Source organism: Equus asinus, chromosome 12, assembly GCF_041296235.1.
Source record: "Equus asinus isolate D_3611 breed Donkey chromosome 12, EquAss-T2T_v2, whole genome shotgun sequence".
NCBI lineage: Eukaryota > Metazoa > Chordata > Mammalia > Perissodactyla > Equidae > Equus > Equus asinus.
The window spans coordinates 77,349,078-77,372,296 of NC_091801.1; the positions used below are offsets into that span (position 1 = coordinate 77,349,078).

General features: G+C 48.9%; 1 protein-coding gene across 1 annotated transcript in view; it reads right to left on the reverse strand.

The window, feature by feature from the left end:
• Positions 1-858: 858 nt before the first annotated feature.
• ZFAT (zinc finger and AT-hook domain containing) overlaps positions 859-23,219 on the reverse strand; it is a 248,322-nt gene continuing 225,961 nt past the window's right edge. The window contains exon 16 of the mRNA XM_070481648.1: positions 859-3,012. Coding sequence (XP_070337749.1) covers positions 2,986-3,012 — 27 coding nt within the window. The 3' untranslated portion in view covers positions 859-2,985. The remainder of the gene's footprint in view (positions 3,013-23,219) is intronic.

The following is a 23,219-nucleotide window of genomic DNA, read 5'->3' on the forward strand; positions in this document are numbered from 1 at the left end:
ATCCTTTCTGTTCTTAAATTCTATGAGGTCAGTGGTTTTCCCTTGGCAGAGAAGGAAGGGATCTCATCCAGGAAGGAAAACAGAGTAGACTCTAACTTCATCTGTGATGTTTTGCTATGTAAAAAATCTGAAGCAAATCTGACAAAACGTTAACATTTTTTAACTCCACTTGGTGGACACTAATGTCACACACACATGCACAAACACACACCCCTAAAGTAAACAGAATGAAACAAAGGACTCTTGGAATAGGTTGGTAAATGCATGTAAAGAGTCTGGAGCTGTAACAGCTATTTCGAACGATGCACGGGGCAAACACAGTATTCCAGATTCACGGCTCCCAACCTCATGGAATGAGTCTGTGCTTTGGAGCCAACAGCCTGAGTCCGGTTTGCAGCTCTGCCCCCAACGAGCCACATCACAACATCTCTCTGGACCTCAGTTACTTCCTCTTTAAAGCATTGTTTAAAAAATTACAGAGAAATCATGGAAAGCCTCTAGCAGAGTGCTTGGCATATGACAGATGCCCAGTAGATGATATAGCTCATAATGATAAAAGCAAATACCAATAGGGGGTCTACTGGCTACCAGCTACTGTTCTCAATATTTGAAACACAGTCACTCATTGATGTCTCACAATTATACCCCCACGAGAGAACTATCACTGTTACCCTATTTCACAAAAGAGATAGTGAGGCACAGGGAGGTTAATAACTTGTTGAAAGTCACACAGCTGGTCAATGGCAGAGCTGGGATCCAAATTCAGGCAGCCTTAACCTTTCCCCCCACTGCCTCTCACAGGGTAGCTGCAGAATCATGAGTTCTTAGAAAGAAAACATGCCTAAGACTTTGTTTATTGAACAAATCTTTATTGACGGCATTCTCCGTGCCAGGCGTCAGGCCAGGTACGGGGCGTACAACCGTGGGAGAAACAGACAAACTTCTCCCACAAATTCATTGTCCCTTAGAATTTCTAACTATGGGTAGAAAAAGAGAAAAGGCCACAGGGATACACCGGAGCCGGGTCACAGGGGCTGGAAAACCTGACTATTAAATTTTCAGACATTTTGCCAGCTGATTGTTAAACCCAGCTATCCTTAAAAATTAAATTATATAAGCTTATAATAAATTATATTAACAACAAAGATAAACTCTAAAACCTCATGACTTGCTAATTGTTTTACTGCAGTGTCCTGTATCTGTGCTCTTAAGGTTACTTGCATCTATTGTCTGTTTGGTGGAAAAATTGGTAGTGATGGTACTGGGGACCCCTTCCTGACTCCACGTGCAGCGTGCTGCGGCATCATTTCGGTAGCTTGAAATCAGCCATGGCGGAATTATTTACCCCACAAAAATCAGCAAACTCCACAAATCAGTGCTTGACTTATTTTTGTTGTTGTTGATTGTCTGGACTTAAGAAAGTGACGAAGGAAACGTCATTAACGCAGATTTAATGGAAAAGTTTATCGTGTCTGTTGCTACTACATTGTGCGTAGCACAAAAATTTGAGGAAATAGTCTTGTATTCCAAAACGACCGTTTGACTCAGCAAAGAAGTTGCTTATGCCATTGAAAGATGAGTGAAATTCTGACACAATTTCATTGTTTCCCGTTCATCCTACTCATTAACATAAACAAAACTGTCAACTACCATTCATGTTGTAACTGCTTATTCATCATTTGCAATGACAGGTTGTCTATAAATAAAATCAATAAAAGTTGGCAAAAATCAACCACAGCATTCCGTGAGAATCTATTGACTATATGGAATTTATAATAAAGAATATTGCGTATTTTATTATTATTTAAAAATTGTGTGCCACACATCTTTTTTTAAGTAAAATACATAATAAGCTTACGTATCTATATATATGCATACATTTTTCCCATGGAGTCAATTGTTAAACATTTCCCAGCACACCATTGGAAAAGGGTGAATTAGATCTAATTCATAAAGGATGTGAGGCAGGCACGTATATTTAGAAAATGCACTTCAGAAAATATTTATACGCCCTCCCCCTGCCCCTGTTGAGAACTTTGTCTTAGAACTATAAAGCCAGATGTCACTCAGGGCTCTCCTCACCTAGAGAGGTAGGTGAACTTGGCTTAACCATCCCTTTGTGTGGAGCGTGTGTACTCAGGGCCTTCTCCAGAGCTTTGATGAATCCCTGCTCTGTCCTCTTCTTAGTGGACTCTGTTCACTTGCTTCTCCTTCCGTGCTTGTTGTCTTGGCTCACCTTTGGCCTGACCTGGACAGAAACCCCCACCTTCTATTCCTTCCCAAGAAACAGTCCCCCAAGCCAAGTATCAAGAGTCAAAAAGAATGTGCTGGGGAATCAATGCCCCAAGAAGCAGCCTTTATGATGAATGGGATTCAATGGAAAAATACTCCAGTTTCCTCACTTCTTGCATGGGCAGACTCTAAGGCCTGTTTCTCACTGTCTCGCCGAGGTCTGCAGAGGAACTGCATGCCAGTTGCCCTCAGCAGTAAGCTGACAAATACATCTTGATTTGCTGCCTTCCCTTTCTTGGCTCACTTTCCTTACTTCCCCACTGGTATTTCCTGCGATCATCTCCCACCAAGCAAAGGCAGAATGACAGTTTCATGGCTGTAATGAATGGATTACAAAAATGCGCTCAATTCTTCACTGCTTCCTGTATCCAAGCCCTTACAATATGACTTCACAGCCTCTCCCACTGGCCTTGTGGCTGCCTTTGGTAATGGAATGTAGTGGAAAGCCAGTGTGCCAGTTCTGAGCCCAGGCTTCAAGAAGCCTTGTGCACATCCACTCTCTTTTTCTCCATCCTTTACTGTCAGAACCTGCTCCTTTATCCTGCTGGAGGATGAGACAACTGAAGCGAAGCCAAATCAGCCCCATTGCCCAAGTTGAGGCCCAAGATAGGAGAGGGAGTTCAGTCAAAACCGGCAAAGCTACCTAGCCAGATTTCAACTGTCACAGACGTAGTGAGCCCAGCCAAGTCCAGTTCAGGTCAGCAGAACCAGCCAGAGGATCTATAGATGTGGAAACAAAAATAACTGTTTATTGTCATATGCTACCAAGCTCTTGTGATTAGTTATTACACACAATACTGTAGCAAAAGATGACTTTGGATTGCATGTTCCTTTTCTTTATGTGTCTAGTAATTTGGAATTTTATCCTACACATTGTTAAAGATACACTGTAGAGACTCTGGATTCTGTTACATTCCTCTCAAGATTATTGATTTTCATTTTAGTAGGCAGTTAATTTGGCCAACCTCAAACTTTAAAGCTTGTCTCCCCTTCAGTAGCCAGCAGTAAAATTTCTACCCAATCCTTTTCATTTAGCTGGACTGCTTGCAATTTGCCTCAAGAATGCATAGTTAAAGACAAAAATTTAGGCTGAATTTATACACAGAATTTAAGCTGCCCCTTTATGTTTCTCTCCTTTATGGATTTCCCCTCTCACTTTAGGATGTGGTGGTTGTCCCAAACTCAGTCCTCTTGATCCCTCAGTCAGTAAGACTTCAGGTATCTATCTGAATTTTCACCACGACTAGAACTTGCTCTCAGGTGCAAAGCTACAAAAATAAGAAATTCAGTCAAGGATGACTCCCTCTTCAAGCATTAAATCCCCTCTTTTTGTCACTTTATAGGGCCTTCACATAGTGGGGTTTTTTTTTAATATTTTTCCCAGAGCTTATAATTGTTAATAGCAGGAGGGTTGGTCCAGTACAAATGATCCTGCAATTACTAGAAGCAAACTTTCAGCTATAGACGTCCGGTGCAATGAGTTAATAGAAACACAGCTCTTTCTAGCATGGTGGCTTAAATTCAAAAAGACAAAAAAAAATCTCACAGTTGAGAAAGGACCACTGGAGTTATCCAGTGTTTGCTTAAACCAGGTACTCGATGGATGTTTGCTGAATTAAATTGAACAGATTTCCGGGGCTGATTTGCACAGCTGTAACATGGCTCTAATCAATGGCTTATTGACTGTTGTCCAGTCTGGTGCTCTGGGAAATGTCTGTGGGCTAATCACGAGGGCAACAAGATCAAAGGACCGGGGAGAATTGTATGCTTCTACTCAGAACCAGGCTGGAAAACCATCGCCCACCCATAACAAGTTGCCACAATTCAAATACCTTTAGGAAAGTCACGGTTCTAATACCTTTATGAAAATCTGAGAAGTTTGCAGACCTTAAGGGAAGGTTGGAAGAGGCAATGAAGGAGCACTGTGGTTTAGAGTCTCTGAGAACTAGAAGACATATTTTCATGAGGAAAATGTCTGAGCATATTAGGAAATAAATATATGACTGCCGTTTATCATCCCAAACAGGGCATTTGTGAGAGTTAAAGGGGATTCTAGTAATAATTATGCCAGGGCAACAGGCCTGAAATGACGCTGCCCTGGGCAAATTGGTATGTATAAAGCCCTGACTGGTGTTGAGTGTGGGCTGCCCTCTCACAGGCATTTTGGAAGATTGCGTATCCCTGACGTCCTACAAGCACTGAAATCATGACCAATGCCACGATTGTTCCCCAGCCATCTTGTGCACCAACAGCATCGCTCCATGAGATGGCCTAAGGCAGGCTGGAACTTTAGTGTTGGGCTTGGAGAAGGCAGGAGGCTGAAACTCAATACACTGGCCCCAGGAGCTGCAGTGTGTTTAAAACTGGCCCCAAAAGATAGCTGGATATCCCATTTTCAGTGTCCAAGGGAGCCTGGAAAATCTGGGCTTGAGTTACTTAGAAGCTGATAGCCCAGGAAGATTGAACATGGCCAGCACACCCCACGTTATGGCAATTCTAGAAGCCGTGGCATTCTAACTGGTTTCATTCATTCATCCATTCATTCAATAAACATTTATTGAGCAAGGGCTCTGGTTTGGGGCTGAGGATATAGTAGCAGTTTCGAGGGCACCCCAGTTTATAGGGGTCAGATTCTGACCTCAGGAACAGGCTTCAGGGGCTAGCCAGGTGGTCAGGGCACTGCTGGGGTTGCTGAGGTGCTGCCCTGGGCTGCAGGGGGAGCAAGGAACCTGCAAACAAGTTCCTGCAAACAAGCAGGAACTGCCGAGAACCCAGGTCACAGAACCACATCTGCCTCGGGATGAAGCTGAGAGCTGAGAGTTGTGTGCTCGTGAGCACCAGGCTCACTCCTGGCACACCTGAAGCTGGGCTGAGGTGCCCTGAGGACTCCCAGACCCCACCTCCACTGGCCTGTGGATGATGATAACCTGCCTGTCAGATCAGGAATGACGGGGGGTGGATGTGCTGAGCCCAAGGGCTGATGCTCAGCTGGGCTCGGGGAGCGGGGCCAGTGGCTGCTTCGGAGAAGCTGGGATGCTAAGAAGGCTGAGACACCACCGTGGCTGAGGATGAAGGATGAGGACAGGAGCAGGAGAAGAGCACCGACAGGATGGAGACACAGCCAAATGCCTGCCATCCCACCATGCGCCAGCTCATTGAAGATAGACCCAGGACTTCCTGTTCAAATCTGGTATCATTGATCCTCAAAGACATCGGTATTAGCTGGTCTTATCTAGCCTTTTGGAAGTGGTGACTGACTTCCCTGACATACAGGACCACGGCAAAATTTTAAAACAAAATTTTTCCATCCTAATGGTCAAACGCAACTATTCAATTCAGGGCAGTTTTACAGACATATGAAGACCCAGCTCCCTGCTGGGTGCCATTCCTGGCTCTGGGGATCCCAGTGATGCTAAAGGGTCAATCCCCACCCTCAGGAGCTGGGAGGCTGGTGGAGGAGATGGATCATTACAGTCAAGGGGGTAAGTGCTATGACAGATAGAGGTTAGACAGCATCTGACCTGGCCAGGACTGGAAAAGTCCAGTATCACTTCTCTTATTTTCTTTTTAAATAAAGAAGAGACACCCTAAAAGTGACTCTTCTCAAAAATAGCACTTCCTATTTTCCTTATTCCTTGAGTCATCATCCTTGTTCCTTTCATGCTTATTCATTTGTGAGAACTGAGAACTTTGCACCAGATGCATTCTGCACCTTCTCACGTCCGTCAACCTTTGTGAGTGCCTACTACGTGCCAGGGTGAAGTGCTTTTAAAGATGTATTGGTCAGCTATTGCTGTGTAACAAACAACCACAAATATCTCAGTGACACACAATAATCAGCATTTATTTCTCACACACCTTTGGACTACCTTGGGCTGGGGGAGCTGGGTGGGGCTTGGCCTGGAGGCTCCTCGTTAAGCTTCAGGTCTCAGATGTGCAGTCTATCTGATCATCCGAGAGTGATGTGTTTTTCACTCTCTTTGGGCTTGACAGGGTGTGTTCTTCTCCTGGTGATGGCAGGGATGCAAGAGAGCAAGACCTACTGTGTGTCACATCTACTAACATTCCATTGGTTAAAATATTTCACATGGTTGAACTCAAGGCACAGAGGCAGGGAAGTCCCTCTGCTTTTCTGTGGCAGGGACTGCAAAGTTGCATGGCAATGAGGCTGCATATAGGGAGGGGTGAAGACCTGGGGCCAACGATCCAATCTACCACCTCACACATGATACCATCTATGCCCCGCCACACCCTGTGAGGGGGACCCACTATCCCTATTACAGAAAACTAAAACTCAGGGGTGTTAATCCACTCGCCAAGGTTAGAGAAAGAGCCAGAAACAAAACAAGCAGCACACCCTCCAGTGCTGACTCTCCTTTCAACATCCAGGCTTCCTGAATGATAGGAAGGGCTGGCACAGAGCTGGGTCTTTAAGCACTTGCTTCCTAAGGCTGAGAAAATGAGGACACCCCTTGTGCCCTCAAGAGGCCCATGGAGGGTGCCAGGGGGCAGCATGCTCCTGAATGGAAACGTGAGGAGGCCCAGTAAAGTCCTGGCTGTGTTCAGGGGCTGGGCCATATCTGTCCCTTCACTGACAGCACCTGGGCCCAGGAAGAGCAGTGAATTAAAGCCAGGCCTCCACATTGATACCTGATCATGTCTAGGGCCATGTTTCATCCCCACAAGTGTCCTTCAAATCAACGACAACTGCTGTGGGCAGAGAGATGTCGCTCACACAGCCGGGCACTCACAAGGATGGATGCATGGGGTAGGGGCTCCGTCACTGAGAGGAGGGAGGGAGGCTGGGACACACTCGACCACCAGGCTTTGTCTCATTCTAGCCCCCTAAGGAGATACCTAGTCCTGGCACCAGACCGGAGTCCAAATTCTGGCCACACCATTTATGCTTCTCATCTGTGGAATGAGAGGGATGATTTCCACTTTCCAGAACATCTAGAAGAGGGGAGTAGATGCTGTTAGGGCCCACCTGGATCCCTTTCACACAGGTGCACCCAGCCCCCAGGTGCTTCAAGGGCTATGGAGAATTCCACCCCACAGGAGCCCTGTAGTCCAGGCATGCCTGGGAAGATACACCGGTCCCCAGGTGGCCAATGACTGACTAAGATGGGCATACAAAAATCCAGCCCTCTTGTCTCAAGAGGGGACAATTCTGTGGCATGATTTATGCTCCAGAGGCCCACTATGGACCAGGCCCAGAATAGACTTTCAACTTTCCCCAGGACCTTCTCCCCTTCTTCTCCTTCTCTTACCTGTGTCAGGGGTTCTCCAGAGAAACAGACTAGTAGGTTATATGAGCTGATGCTGCAGTCCAGAGGTGGAATTTCTTCTTCCTCAAGGAAACTTCAGTGTTTCCTTTCAAGGCCATTCACTGATTGAATGAGGCCCACCCACATTATTGAGGTTATGTAATTTCCTCTACTTCAAGTTAACTGATTATAGATATTAACCACATCTACAAAATATCTTCACCCCTAGATTAGTGTACTACAGCCTATCCAGGTTGACACATTAAACTAACCTATCACATACCCTACCTTTTTCACTCCCTCACAAGTTTTGCCTGAAGATTGTGTCCTCATTAAACCACATGCACCTGAACACTTGCCTCAGGCTCTGCTTCCAGGGAACCCTACGTGGGATGAGAGTTGAACGTGATACTCCCAGGGCACACTGGTCTCTCAGCTCCCTGACCACTGATCCATTCTTAAGATATTAGATGACTTGGACAAACCAATCATCTTATGTCCTAGAAGCAGTTACATTTTAATGGAGGACTATTAGAAAGAAAAGAGACTTCAAGACTCAAAGGAACTTCCTCTGTGCTTGGCTCTGGATTACCTCCTCTGCTGGGATGTATGTTGGGAACCCAGGGTTCTTACGTGGGATTTGTGGCTGTTGATTTGCTCTGTGACCAAGGACGATTTAGACATCTCTTACAAAGACCAGCTTTGGGAAATGAGGCTGACATCTCGGGTTTGGAGAGGCCGTGTTGAACCCTTTGTGCACTGAGGTTATGAGGGAGTAGAAAATAAAAACAGGCAAAAGCCTTGAATTCCAGACAAGAGGTGCTGAGTAGAGGAGATCAGGCCAGTCAGGGGCTCAGGGTCAGAAGAAGGAAGCACATCCACTGCTGGAGCAAGGCCACAGGGCCAGTGAGAGAAAGAGAGAGGCAGAGAGGGTCATCCTGCCCCATCCTCACACATCCCTCCCGCATCCCACCTTGTCTTAAGGTGGCCTGCAAGACTCTGTACCTGCCAACCAAAGGAACCAAGCAGCACACGTGGGCAAGTCCTTTCTCCCTACTCATTGACTTGGCCAACTCCTACTCACCTTTGGATCTCAGCACAACCACAGCCTCCTCTGGGAGGCACCCCCTGACCTCTCCATCTGATATAGACTCCCTGCCCCTGCGTTTCCACACTCTCGGAGCACTTGTGATACTGAATTTCTTGTTTGTCTTCCTGATCAGACCGTGAGGCCCCCAGGACTGGACTCAAAGCACAGTGAGTGGCACATGTAGGTGCCCAGTCAATGAATGATGGACAAACAGCACCCCACATTGATGAGTAGGAAGCGGGGAGGAGATACAGCCCCATCGCAGGGCTCCTGACTTTGGCAGTGGCAAATCCATGCCTCGTTACCATTTGAGGTTGGTTGTCATGGCAGCCTTTGCCAGACACACCCCCAGGGCAACACAAAGGAGAAGTGAATTCCAAGTGGGCAACTCCAAGAAGGCCTCTAAGAGCAGGTACCATCTGAGCTGGGCTTTGAAGGATGAGTTGAATATTGCCAAGCCGACAGGAGAGGCTTTGCCACACGGCCCCTAGAGCCAAGATGGTGTCCGGGAGGTGAGAGGAACTGAGGTGGGGAGACAGGGTCTGGGCCCAGAAGGGGGCTTCCAGGAGCCCTTCCACTAGGAAGTGCCCCTTCTGTGCACCAGCCTGGCCCAGGGCAAAGGAAAAGCCATCAATTGGCTGGCATGAGTCAATGCTGGGGCCCAGCTTGGATTTACGATGACACACATTGATTTTGGCTCTTCGAGGGTGTCAGCTCACCCGTAAATTAGAAGATTTATCAGTAGGTGCTACAGAGATAAGTGACTTTGCACATAAATACCTTTGCTTTTTTTTAACTAAGAGTGCTAAGGTGTTGAGGACTTTCTGTGGGAGAGGCTTAAGGGAACTCCTGCAGTATTCCTGGGTCCGGCTCTGGGCAGGTACGTGGACATGGCCAAGGAGGCCTGCAAGGTGCCCAGTGTCATCCTCCACCCCTTGTCTCACCTCATCCAAGGACAGGGTGTGCCATCTGCCTTGTGGACCTTGCTCTGTTCTAAAGGATTCACTCACTCCCTCATTCATTCATCAAATATCAACTGAAGGTCTATGTGCTGCACTCAGGGCCAGGGACGCGGATGGACGCAGAGGTGAGCTCACCAAGTCCCCGCCCTCACAGAGAGAGGTCACATGCCAGCAGAGGGGACAGATGATCAATAAATGGGATGACATCAGGTGTGATCCATGCTGTGAAGAAAGTAAACTGGTTGATGATGATGACATTACCCGGGCTGTGGTGGTGGCTATTCAGATGGGGTAGTCAGGGCAGGCCTCTCTGAGGGTGACATCTGAGCAGAGACCCAAAGAATGCGAATGAGGTAGTGTTGCAAAGAGGAGGAGGAGGGAGGGCGTTCCAGGCAGAGGGAATTACAGAGGCAGGGAAGAGCTTAGAATGTTCCAGAAACAGGAAGGAAACTAATGTGGCTGGAGGCTGGTGAGCAAGTGGGAAAGTAGTAAGAGTTGAGATGGGAGAAAGGGGCAACGGCTGGATTCCCCAGGCCAATGGACAAAGTGTGAACATCATGGGAAGTGACAAATGGTTTCAAGCAGGGGAGTGGGTGATTCCATTTGTGTTGGTCAGGATGGCCCAGGGGATGCTCAGGAGATTGGACTGGAGGGGTCAAGCGCAGAGGAAGGATGGGCAGTTAGGGGCTGTGTGGTCATCCAGGTGAGAGTAAGGGAGGCTTGCTCAGAGGCAGGAGAGGCAACAGGATATAGATGGATACAAGCTGCATCTTGGAGAATATGCTCAAATCTTAAGCACCAGGAGAGATGTCCACGCAGCCGTGCTTCCCAGGCTATGGCTGCTCCCAACACAGCTGAGGAGGCCCCGCAGGCCCTCCCCACAGCCTGTGGACACTGTCCTCAGGCTCCTGCGTGCAGGCTGCCTCTGGGCTGAGTTTCCTGAAGGCTGGGATGCAGCCTGGACACACACTGTTCCATGGGCTGGATTTGCATTCCCACATCACCAGAGAAAGCTCCGTGGCAAAGTACACATTGTTCCATGGACCAAAAGACCATTTCACCTCAAATTCATCCCTATGTGGGGTCTTTTTCCTTCTAGTTGGATATCCTATCATTTTTTAACCCCTTTTGTGACTTTTAAAAAGGATTTTCCCAGCAGTTTTCCTATAGTAAATCCTTATAGAAAGGCAGTATTTTTGCTTGTGTCCTTCTGGGTTTGTTATTAGGCTAACAAAATGGCTTTAGACTGACTGGTCCCAAGTGAATTGGTTTGGGGTGAACTGTCCCTAATTTCAGCATCCTCGGACAGGACTGCTGTTTTACAGAGACGAGGATGGGCTGGAAAGAGACCACGGAAATTCTTCCACTCCCACCCATCCCCTCAAGGCTGCCATCACTTCGTCTTCCCACAGAGGACCCCCCACAACATATCTCCTGAGACCTTTTGTCCAGTGTGGTAGACACTGTTGGCTAGTTATCTTCTCGGCACCTGGTTTAGTACAGGTATTGGAGGAAGTAGCCCTCTCATATCAGAATTGTTTCCAGTTCAAAGGTGATTTATCCAAAGGCAAACCCTGGGGGCAAGGGGAAGAAGGAGGCACAGCTGAGTGAGTGTTGTAGACAGAAGGGACGAGGAAAGGGGTTAGCTAGAGCGCTGGAGACCCCAGGAAAAAAAACTGTGTAAGCCTCCCTTGAGGAGGGGGTGAGGAGCCCACGCAGGGCCACCCCAGAGTGGTACTGATGACCTCCGACTGGGTGACATGAGGAGAACTTAATAAAGGGATTATCAACAGAGGGGATGGTAGGGTGTGGAGAAAGCAGGGAGAGTGCAAGACATGGGAGCTGTGACAGTGGCACATCATCATCGCCCTGAAGCCCAAGAGGAGCAAAGGAGGAGGCACCCAAGCACTGGAGCAGACAGAGCTGTGGGCCAGGAGCTGGGGCCTTCAGCAAGGGGCACAACCAGTCCTCCATAACCCTCTCGGGGTGGCAGAGCCAGGGGAATTACCATCCGGACCTCTCTTCCTCCTTCTGATCTCTCGTTGTTTCTCCCCACTGGAAAGACCAGAGTGCAGGGGAGCCCGTGAAGGCAAGTCATACACGTATGAGTTTCCTCTTGCCACCGTAACAGACTCCAGCAGACTCAGCGCCTTAAAACAATGCCAATTTATCTCACAGTTCTGAAGGTCTGAAGTCTAAAATGGGTCTCACTGAAGATCAGGTGTCAGCAGGGCTGCGTTCCTTCTGGAGACCCCAAGGGAGAATCCATTACTTACTTTTCCAGCTTCTAGAAGCTGCTCACATTCCTTGGTTTATGGCCTCCATCTTTTGTCTTCAAAGCCCACAATGGCGGGTCAAGTCTTTCTCACATTGCATCGCTCTGACTCTGATCTCTTCTGCCTCCTTCTTCCACATAAACGGTATTTGTGTTTGCACTGAGTTTACCAGGAGCATCCAAGATACTCTCCCCATTTCAAGGTCAGCTGATTACCAACCTTAATTCCATCTGCCACCTTGTTTCCTTTCTGACATGGTCATAACATATGGTGCTATGTATGTTAACATAGGACATGGACATCTTTAGGGGGCCATTATTCTTTCTACAACAATATAGGGCACACACAGAGCAAGGTGGAGAAGGAGGAGGGTAGACCTGATGAGGAAAGCTTGCCATCCTGAGAGAAAGGGCAGTCATTCAACTTCTCTGAGCCTCAGTTTCTCCATCTATAACACGGGGATAATCATACCTACTTCACAAATGAACTGTGGCAAAATAAACTGTGAGAGGAGAACCTGGGCCCAGGGCTGGGCATATAGGATATGCAGTAAATGCCAGCTCTCTCCCTTCCCCTCATGCTTTCCTCTGCCACAGCACCAAGCAGAGTGAACGACAAAGGCAGCATTGGACGAAGCATGGCAGATGTTGGCTGAACAGGAAATGAAGAAGTCCACTGCCTCCCTCTCTCTCCTCAGTGCCATCCTGAGTCATGGACTCCATGCCAAATGCTCTCATGGACCAACCTGAGAGTAGAGAAACATAAATCTTCCCCAAAGAAGATTGCTTTTTAGCCTTGGAAACTGAAAATTCCTCTTCCATCTCCCAAGGAATTGAAGGGCTAACCCTGCCCCATGGGTCTCTGGGGACCCAACCTGCTCCGTGAACCAGTGGTCACCATGGTTGGCCTCATTCTTGCCCGATTGGTCCGGTGCAGGACCTGCACTGTGATAGAAGACAGGGCGGCAGGGGAGTGAATCAGAAGCTGGTGGAGCTGACCCTAAGGAGGTCTGGCTTTGGGCCTGTTCTGCCTCCATCTGTGTGGCTGGGCCAATTTCCCTCCATGGGCCCTGGTTTCCTCACTGCTAAACAGGGAGTTTAGACAGATGGTCTCTGAGGACCTTCCAGCCAATGATGCTACCCAGTGATGCCAGATGCCATGTGATATCATGTGATGCCATGAGATGCCACATGTCACAGGAAGCTCTCTGTGTGCTGCAGGTTCCTGAGGTTCAGCCTGAATCCTCTTTTCCACTGGGGAAGCTGGGCCTCAGGCAGCATCATCCTGCCTGTGGAGAGAGCTTCGTGGACCTGAACTAGGACACCAGACCCACGTTGTCTATAATTCTACCTTCTTCTCAGGAAAACACTTTCAACTTATTGAAGTATACTTAATATACAAAAATTTGCATACATTTAATGTAGATGTTTTGACGAGTTTGGGCATATGCATACACTCTTGATACCATTACCACAGACAAGATAACAAACGTATCCATCATCTCCAAAAGATTTCTTGTGTCCCCTTGGTTTGGTTTTGTGGTAAGAATATTTAGAATAAGATCTGCTCTCTTTACAAGTTTTTAAGAGCACAACACAATAAAGTTAACTGTAGGCTCCGTATCATGCAGCAGATCTCTAGAACTTATTCATCCTTATGCACACCGAACACCTCCCCATGTCCCCCTCCCCCAGCCCTGGCAACCACCACTGTTTCCATGGGTCTGGCTATTTTGGATACCTCATATAAGTGGAATCATGCTGTCTCAGTCTGTTCAAGCTGCTATAATGGAACACCATGGAGTGGGTGGCTTATAAACAACAGAAATGTATTTTTCACAGTTCTGGAGGCTGAGAAGTCCACACTCAAGACACCAGCAGATTCGGTGTCCAGTGGAGACCACATCCTGCTTCATAGATGGCCGTCTTCTCACTGTGTCCTCGTGTGGTGGAAGGGGCTCTCCGTGGTCTCTTTTATAAGAGCACTAATCCCATTCATGAGGGCTCTGCCCTCAAGATATGATCACTTCCTGAAGGCCCCACCTCCAAATGCCATCACGTTGGGGGTTAGGATTTCAAGACATGAATGTGGGGGTGACAGAAACATTCAGTCTATAGCACACACAGTATCTGTCCTTCTGTGACTGCTTTATTGCACTTAGCATCCGGGTCCATCCACATTGTTGGATATGGTAGGATTTCCTTCTTTTTAAAGGATAAGCAATATTCTTTTATAGATATATATACATATATATATATATATACATCTCACCATTACATATATATATATATATATATATCACCATTATATATACATAATACATATTCATTCATTTGTCCTTTATCAGTGGATGTTTGTGTTGTTTCCAAATCTTGGCTATTGTGAATAAAGCTACAATGAACAAGGGAGTATAGAAATCTCTTCAAGATCATGATTTCAATTTTAAATACATCATCCCATTAAATTTCACAATCATCTTTCAAGGAAGCTTCTTTCCCACTTTCCAATGAGGAACTGAAATCCAGAACTAACAATGGCGAGTCAGGAGTTCTTCCAAAGCGCTGGCCCTTTGCCTACCCCATCACATTTGATCTGCACAGGAGCCTTGGAAGTTGGCCCCCTCTCTGCATTTTATAGAGAAGGCAGCAAGTAGCAGAGTGGACGGCCAGTGCTGCAATGGCAGGGATCTATGGCTGGTGCAGAGCCTGGCACAGAGGAGGTGCCCAGGAACTACCCGATGGACGGAAGAATGAAGGTGCTGAGATTTGAGCCCAGGCCTGGTTAGCTCCAGAACTCAGGCTCCTAATGGCTCAGCTGTAGTCTCAGGGCTGAGCGGGGCCTGAGTCGGGGCAGCACGGACTCCCATCTGCATTCACAGTTACTAGGCTAAGCTTCTCTCTTGCCCTGCACCCTGGAGAGAGAATTTGGTGGAGGGAAAATCTCTAATGGAGAGGAAGAACAAGAGGGAAGCCCATCCCTCTGGCTTTTGGGGGTAGGAGGTCAAAGGGGATTAACGGGATGTCAGGGAAGAGAGAGAGAGACTGAGGGAGAAAACAGTCCTCATTTCCCCCACCCCTCGGGACCACAGCTGATGAAGGGCAGATGTAAACATCCAGGAAGGTACGGGGGACCCCAAGAGCACCGAGATTACTGGCCCCTCTCTGGCCAAACCCAGGGGCGTCCAGGTGCCTCTAGAGGAACCTGGGATTCAACTCAGTGCCACCATCACCACTTGCAGACCCCACCTGCCCTGTCACCACAAGATCATGAGACCCCCCCAAACACTAGAGGCTGACCTGGGAAGGAGCAGGTGGACAGGGAGAAATCCAAAAATCAGAGAATTTACCTGGAAGAGGCAGAATAAATACCTGAGACTCCTTTAAACTGAAGAAAATAAGACTGAAGGATTGACAATTTGAGGAGCCCGACCCCCAGACCCGGGAAGATGTGGGCTTGAGAAGAAGTCTAGAAAATGCAGATGCCACATTTCCTTGTGCACCTAACTCTAGCCTGGTCCGGGAACTTGTGATGGCATTCCCGGGCTCAGTTGCCCTTGAGTATGTTACACAGCCTCTTCAAGCTTCTACTTTATCAGCTTCAAAACAGGGAAATGATGCTGAGTCCAGGGCACTGCCAGGAGGGTTCTAGCTGAGATGTCTATGAGATGTAAATTGACCGTGGCTATGAGAGCTCAGGAAGACACTGCCCCCCGCCCTGTTAGGAAGATCAGGAAGACCTCATGGAGAAGATAGGATTTGACAGAGACCAACAAGGAAGGTGGGATTTTGAAAGGAAAAGGTCAGGGAAATAGAACCCCAAGTGGAGGGAATGTCAGGTGCAAAGATCCAGGGGCCAGAGGGGAGAGATGACCTTAGCAACCGGAATGTTCAGCTCTTGGGAGGGTTATCAGTGCATCAAAGACAAGAGGGAAGGCAGGTGTTTAGAGAAACTGAACCTGCAAATGGAAACTTTCAGCTTCCCATCTTCCCTTTGCAGAAACAGCCCTAAATGCTTGAGAACTTTCTGGAACTTTGCCTCCAAAACAGTCAGCATCCCCTACATTTTTGTTTTTTCCGGCTGTGCTGGAAAAGATTCTCCTCTTTTTTCTCTTCCCTCAACAATGCATCACGAGAAAGTGAAGCTATAAACCCAACCCAGGCACAGAGGCAGCGGGTCCAGGTGCTGTGTCCCAGGCTTTGGAAAGTGTCAGCCCCAAGGCAGCTGGGGACATGGGAGCTGCAGGGGGGCAGACACACCAGACAGTGAAGAGGCAAAACCCTTCCTTCAGGCAGAGAGAACGGCTGGGAAAACAAGGGACATCAACAAAGGAATGAGGGGAGGGAGAGGGCCGCCACTTACATCAGAGCACCCAGGCGGGCTGAGAACCCAACACATATGGTGCATGTCATCTCTGGTGGATATTAACGGGAAGTGGGTGTCATCTTGGTGCCCCTCCTATCCCCTGATAAATGGCATTTTTATCATCACAGTACAGAACAGAGCAGGAGCTGGATGATGGCAAAATGATGCTCAGCTCTGTGTATGTGTGTATGTGTCTGTGTGTGTGTGTGTGTGTGTGTGTGGGTGTGTGTGTGGTAGCCGTCCATTAATAATTCATGCTGTAGCTAAATGACGAGAGAGTCAGAGCCATCTTCTCCCCCAGGCGCCAGCACCTGCTCCCTGCCACCGACCCCTTTGGGGGACCGCCCGTCCCTATCTCTGCCTGGGACCAGAAGCGCCTGCCTGCCGCGTCATGCAGCGCCTGACATGCCCGTGACAAATGTTGACATCCTCCGTCAGCTTTTCCTTCCACCAACCCGGAAATCAAATGGCCTACAATGTGGCGATTTATCCTCCTCCCATTGTCCTCAGCCTCCCCCCTGCCCCTCAGAGGATGTGGGCCAGCTGGACAGGGCCTCCGGGACAAGGCCTTAGCTCCCACTGGCCCCTGTCCGCTGCTGCAGCCTAGCAGGTGCTGGCTTTTAGTATGACCCAGGTGCGTCTTAGAGCCACTGGGCAGGTTCCAAAGGGGGGGAATGAATGTAGTATTATTTTCTCCATCCTGCCTCCAACCCAATTCTTGGTGCAGTTTGTCCTGGCAAATCCCTGGGCAGACATGCCCTTTCCTTGGCTGAAAAGGATTTCAGCACATCTCCTGTCGGTGCCCCACTTCCTTCCTCAAAGTGGCATGACACATTATCATGGGGGTGGCCAAGCAGCCCCCAGGGGGAGGAGGGGAGATTGGACTCAGGCCCCCTCCCCACTGTGCAGTCCTGAGAGAGACCTCTCTTCTCATCCCACACGCCCTGCAGTGGGACTCAGAATGTCAACGCCGTCCATGATAAAGAACACCAGGGCCGAAAGGCGGCAGTGGGAAACAATGTTCTTGAAGATGCCATGAGAAATCGGGGAAGATGACGAACATAGTCCACCAGACCACCAAATTCCACACCATTGTTATCGGTCCCGCTGTTCGTTCTCCATTTACCTCCTGACGGTTCATTTTTTATTCAATAGCTATTGATGGAGCGTCGACTGTACGTCAGGCACAGCACCAGGTACTGGGGATAGAGCCGTGAGCAAGAGCAAAATACCACCCTGACCTCTTGGAGTCTGCATCCTAGTCTGTGGGGTGATCACAGTCTATCAATGTAGATGTCCGTGTGGATGGAGATGGGGGCGTGGACATAGATGCAGATGTCAGTGAACACTGAGTGATGGGGGAAATAAGGCAGAAGGGGGTCATGGTGTAGAGGGTGTTGCTTTTTTCTGGAAGGTCATCAGAGATATTTATTAGCAAAGGCCTGAGGAACGAAAGGGCAGGCCCTGTGGCTGTTGGGGCAAAGACTGTTCCAGAAAAAGGCTAAGCCAGTGCTATGCCCTGAAGCAGGAGCATGCCTGGTGTGTTCCAGGAGCAGCAGGGGCTGGGCAGCTAGAGGGAGGTGGGTGGGGGAGACGAGGTCCTGGGCCAGATGAGGCACACAGGGACTTTGCTGCCCTGATGGAGAGGGGAGTGTTGGGTGGTCTGCAGCACAGGGGCCACCTGGCCCGATCGTGTTTTCACAGGGCTCCTCTGGCTGCTGGGTTAGGAATGACCATAAAGGAACAGGCAGGAGCAGGGAAGTCAGCAGGGGTTAGCAGAACAGCCAGGCCATAATGGTGCTCGGACCTGGCTGGTAGCTGTGAAGGGTGCCAAGGGGCCGGCTTCTAGATGCTTTCACAGGTGTGAGTGATGGGTCTGCCAAGGAGCCAACTTCTGGATGCTTCTACAGGTGCAAGTGATGGGTCTGCTGACGGACCGGATGTGGGGTGAACAAAGGTCCCTCCTCCACATCTGGAAGAAGGGTGTCACCTGCTGCCCACAGCCCCCTCCACTGGGTCAGGTGAGTGAATCCTGGGCCTCACGTACCCACAAGCTCTGACACAGGTGAGATGCCACTTCCACAATTCCCGAAGGGGTCTGAGTGCAAGATGAGGAGGCGAGGCTTCCCTGTGCTGGGCTCGGGCCCCCCGCCAGGCCCTTCCACACAGACCCTCAGCCACACTTCACAACCGACCTGTGCTGTGCGGGAGAGCCCCCACCCCAGGCACAGATCGGGTGCCTTGACAGATCAGACAGCTGGCTAGTGAGTGCTGGGGACAGCCCTGCAGAGTCTCCGCCCCGTGAACTGCCAGGGGTGGAGCCACAACGCACAGCTGGGCCTTCTGACTCCAAACCACTTCCTTTTCCCTTAAGGAAATTCGGTTTCCTCTCTCAGTCCTGGTATAGACTGGTACCTGCCACTAGTCCGCAAGGCTCTCTCGTTCCACTGCTTCAGGGACTCAAGACACACCCTCTGCTGCTCCTCCCATTTCCTCTCCTCCTCTCTCAGCTTTCAGTCTTCGAAAAGGAGCAATCTTATGGGGAAAAAGCTACATACAAAATCACATAGATAATGTATACCCGTTTTATAAGATAAAATACATGTTTATACTTACATAAATATGTTGAAAATAAACCCACCAAAAATGTAAACAGTTTAATTCTCTAGAAGCTTGTGCTTTCGTCTTTGTTCCTTTCCACGTTTTCCAAATTACCTACAATTAAGGGGGCATCATTGCACAAGGTTTACAACCGTGGGCTCTGGCACCCGACAGCCCACCCACAAACTCCTCTGATCCGACGCTGCTCCTTGGCCTTGCTGGGCCTCTCTTCCCTCTTCTATGAAGTGGGGATTGTAATAACACCTCCCACCTTGGGCTGTCCTCGGGAGTGGGCGAGATCGTGCAGGTGAACTGCTTATCACATTCCAGCACATAGTTAGAGTCGAATGAATGACAGCTCTCACAATGAGCCTGAGTTGCTTTTAAAATCACGGCTGCAGAGCATTTTTAGAGGAATATTTAAAACACAATTCAAAAGCCAGGGTAGGGGCAGGAGAATTAAAACTCGTTATAATCTTCAAAGCGTGTGAGTCTGAGGCTTCTGCATTAGGAGCGTTTCAAAGCTTCCTCGAATCTGTCTTCATTTGGTGCCCAGGCACTGGAGAGAGATGATAAACAGGCCTGCAGCCAGAGTCAATTAATGAGCATAGGACGTGAGAGACGCTTCCCAGGGAATAAGCATGGTTCTCCCCTGCTCTTGTGTGTGCATGTGTGTGTATTGTATGGTATGTATGTGTCTGCGTTGTCTGTGTGTTGTTCTGTGATGTGGTGTGTGTGTTGTGTGTTTGTGTTGTTGCATGATGTGTGTGGTGTGTAAGCTTGGTGTGGGGTTAAGGACGTGGGTCTCCAGTGCTGGCACAAGCTGAAATGGTGGGACACATACATCTCTATCACTTGGCTTATGTGCCATGCATGTCACATGTGGGCTGGGGGTCAGCAAGCCAGATGTAGAGAGGGCCCAGAGGTCAGATCAAAGCCACATGTCCACATCTCAGCACATCTGGAATGGCTGCCCTGGGGTCACTTGGGACACCTCTGGGGAGACAATGGCAGATTAGATGGCCTGTGCTAACCGGGCCTGCAAGGATTCTAGCCTGGCCCCAATAGGGGGCAACTTCATGACTGTCCTTGTCTGTGGTGTGGCCCCGGTACCCTCTCCCACTTGGCCTCTGCTCTGTGACTTTCCATCTCCAGATGCTGGGCTGAAGCCCCTCACAGACTCCCCTCAGTGGGCCGAGGGGAGATGGAGTAGCTCTGTGCTGGCCCAGCGTGGGGTGGGGAGGTGGCCCTGGGTCACTGTGCTGGGGGCTGCTGGACCGTTAACCACAAGGCTCAAGTCGAGGATGCTCAAAGCTTCTTCTCAGTCACTGCTTGCATCCTTTCCACCCCTCATCCTTTCCACCTGCTCCTCATTGGCCTGCCTTCAACTCCCTATGCTCACCTCCACGACTGGCGTGTGGAGACTGACTGACTCCTCTGTCTCCATACCAGGCGGAGAGGCTGGGGGCCAGCTCGAGTTCATCACTGGAAACCTGGCCCCCAATGCCTGGCATGTGGGAAGTGGAAGGGAAGAACGTGATACCTGGAGCCAGCTGCCCAGTAACGTGTTATCACAACTATAGGACGTGGGTACACTCTGTGCCTCGGTTTCCTCCCCTATGAACAGGTTTTATGAGGTTTAGACAAGACCATGCACATAAGTGCTTAGACCTGTGTCTGGCATGTGGAGAGCAGACAGGAGACGTTAGCTTAAAAGTCAATGACAGCAAAGGTGTTGAGTGAGGGGATGTCCCCCAGTCCTTCCTTCTGGCTCCCAAGCTGATCACTGGGGGTCCTCACACTGGCACAGTTTCTAAAGCCCATATCTGGACACTGTCCATGTAGCAGCTCTCAATCAGCAGCAGGGGGACCTGGACTATCGCAGAATGAGTGTCTCTCCCCCTCCCTCCAGGTAGACCACACAAGGGAGGGGTTGAGCCCAAAGTAGGCAGACAAACACGTTACCTGGGGACCTGTTATAAGGGCTGGTGCTGAGGGCAGTTGTAGAGTTCAGAGCCAGGCAGGAGCCAGGAGCCTGTGCCACGCTCAAAGGGCATGGGAGGACTGGGGGAAGCCACATGAGGGCTGACAGTGCAGAGCTACGTGGTCACAGGGAAGGGAACGGGAGAGCAGTTACCCCAGGCCCTGTTGGGAATGGCAGGGAGGAGTCAGGAAGCTCGGGGCTGGTGTTCGAGCAGCAGAGGGAGACGCGAGGGTTGGAAGTGAGACAGTTCTGACCTCCCTCCTGAGCTTGGAAAGTGCAACAGCCTCTTGGAGCCATTACATGTTGTCACTTGCTGAATGGAGATGATATCTATGTGAGAATAAGCAACTTCCTTTGTAAGGAGCCTGGCATGTGAGCGCATAGTTCCTCCCACCCCCATCTTATTTCATGGGCATGGAGACACTCCAGGGCCTTCCAGAACAACATGGAAAGGTTGAGAAATTATCTTTTTCTTTGGCCACTCGTGGTTGTTTATGGTCCACTGTGTCAGCTTCCTAAGGTGTCCCAGTGTCTATATAATATAATATATATATAAAAAAAATATGTAATAAAAATATAAATTGCTATATATATTTATGATATAATATATATAAAATGTACTGGCTTAAAACAATTTACTATTATCTCCCATAGTTCTGTGGATTGGCTGGGCTCTGCTGCGTGGTTCTCACTTGGGTCTCTCATGTGGTTTGTGGTCAGATGGTGGTTCAAGATGAAGCAACCTGAAGGCTTGACTGGGATGATCATCCAAAATACTTCTGCTACATGGCTGGCAGTTAAGGGGAGCTGTTGCCTGGGAGCTCAGCTGGCACTGTCAACCAGGTGCTCTCCATGTGGCTTGGGCTTCTCACAGAATGGAGGCAGAGTTTCAAGAAGAAGTGTCTCAAGAGTAAACTTCCCCAGAGACACAGGGTAGAGGTCATGCAGCATCATTCCTGCTGCATTGAGTTGGTCAAAATAGAGTTACAGAGATTTATCTATCTGGCAAAGAGGGAGAAATAGGAACTGGATTTATCCTCTTACCTGAAACAACCAAAAAAAAAAAAAAGACAAAATATATGAAACAAGAGTGATGTCAGCATCATGGTGGAGTGAGCTCTTCCCTCAGACTCTCCCTTCTAAAGTACAACCAAAAGGACATTCAAACACCAACAGAGGACACACACACACAACATGAGAGATGTCTAGGAGACCCATGCAGCCATACGCCTGAAGGTGGTGGTGAGGCTGGATCCTCCAGAAGAAGGTGAAGCTGTTCAGCAGAAGCTCCGTGGAGAAAGAAGAACCACAGCTAGAGGAGGGGCCCAGCTGAGGAGAGGCACTACATTCCCACCCAGTGCCCCGGCTCCCTGCTCCACCCTATGTTCGCTGGGAGAGTGGCACAGTGAGAGAGGGGCCAGTTAGAGGAGCGGCATCTGGGGAGAGGTGCTCTGTTCCTTCCTGGCACACTAGCCCTGCTCTCCAGCCACATGATCACTGGGAGCACCACACAGAGAGAGAAGCAGTGGCAGATGGAGCCCCATGAGTGCCCAGAGCACCATGCAGAGAGACAGGCATCGATTGGGGAAGGCATGCAGGTATAAGAAAGTGCTCCTCACCCTGCCTGGCACTCCAATCCTGCTATCACCCAGAGCTCCACACAGAGTGAGAAGTGGAGGCTGAGGGAAGCACAAGGGAAGGAGAGCACCCCTACCCCTGCCCAGCGGTTCAGCTCTGCCATTGGCCAGAACATTGCAGTGAGAAAAGCAGCCAGTGGCTGGAGCTGGGGAGCCCTAGATCATGCTGGAGCCAGAATACACAGTGCCTGATCCTCACCCAGTGGAGGCACGTGGCAGCAGCGACCAGATAATAACGCCATGCGGAGGCAAAAATCCACACCATTAAGCAGTATGAGAAAGTACATTAAATCTCCAGACCAGAAGGAAAATGACAAGTACCCAGAAACCAACTCCGAAGATACAAAAATCCATAACCTAAATGACAAAGAATTCAAAATAGCTATCAGAAAAAAACTCAACGAGTTGCAAGAAAACACAGAAAGACAAATTAATGAATTCAGGAGCTTCTTCACAAAAGAGACTGAAACTTTAAAGAAGAACCAATCAGAATTGTTGGAGATGAAAAACACAATGGATGAGATTTTTAAAAATCTGGACTCCTTAAATGACAAAACTGACAATACAGAAGACTGAATTAGCAATTTAGAAAAGAACAGTATAGAAATGCTTCAGAAAGAGGAGAAGAGAGAACTAAGACTAAAACGAAATGAAGAGGCTCTCAGAGAAATATCTGACTCAATTAGGAAATGCAACATAAGGATTATAGGTATTCCAGAGGGGGAAGAGAAGGAGAATGGAGCAGAAA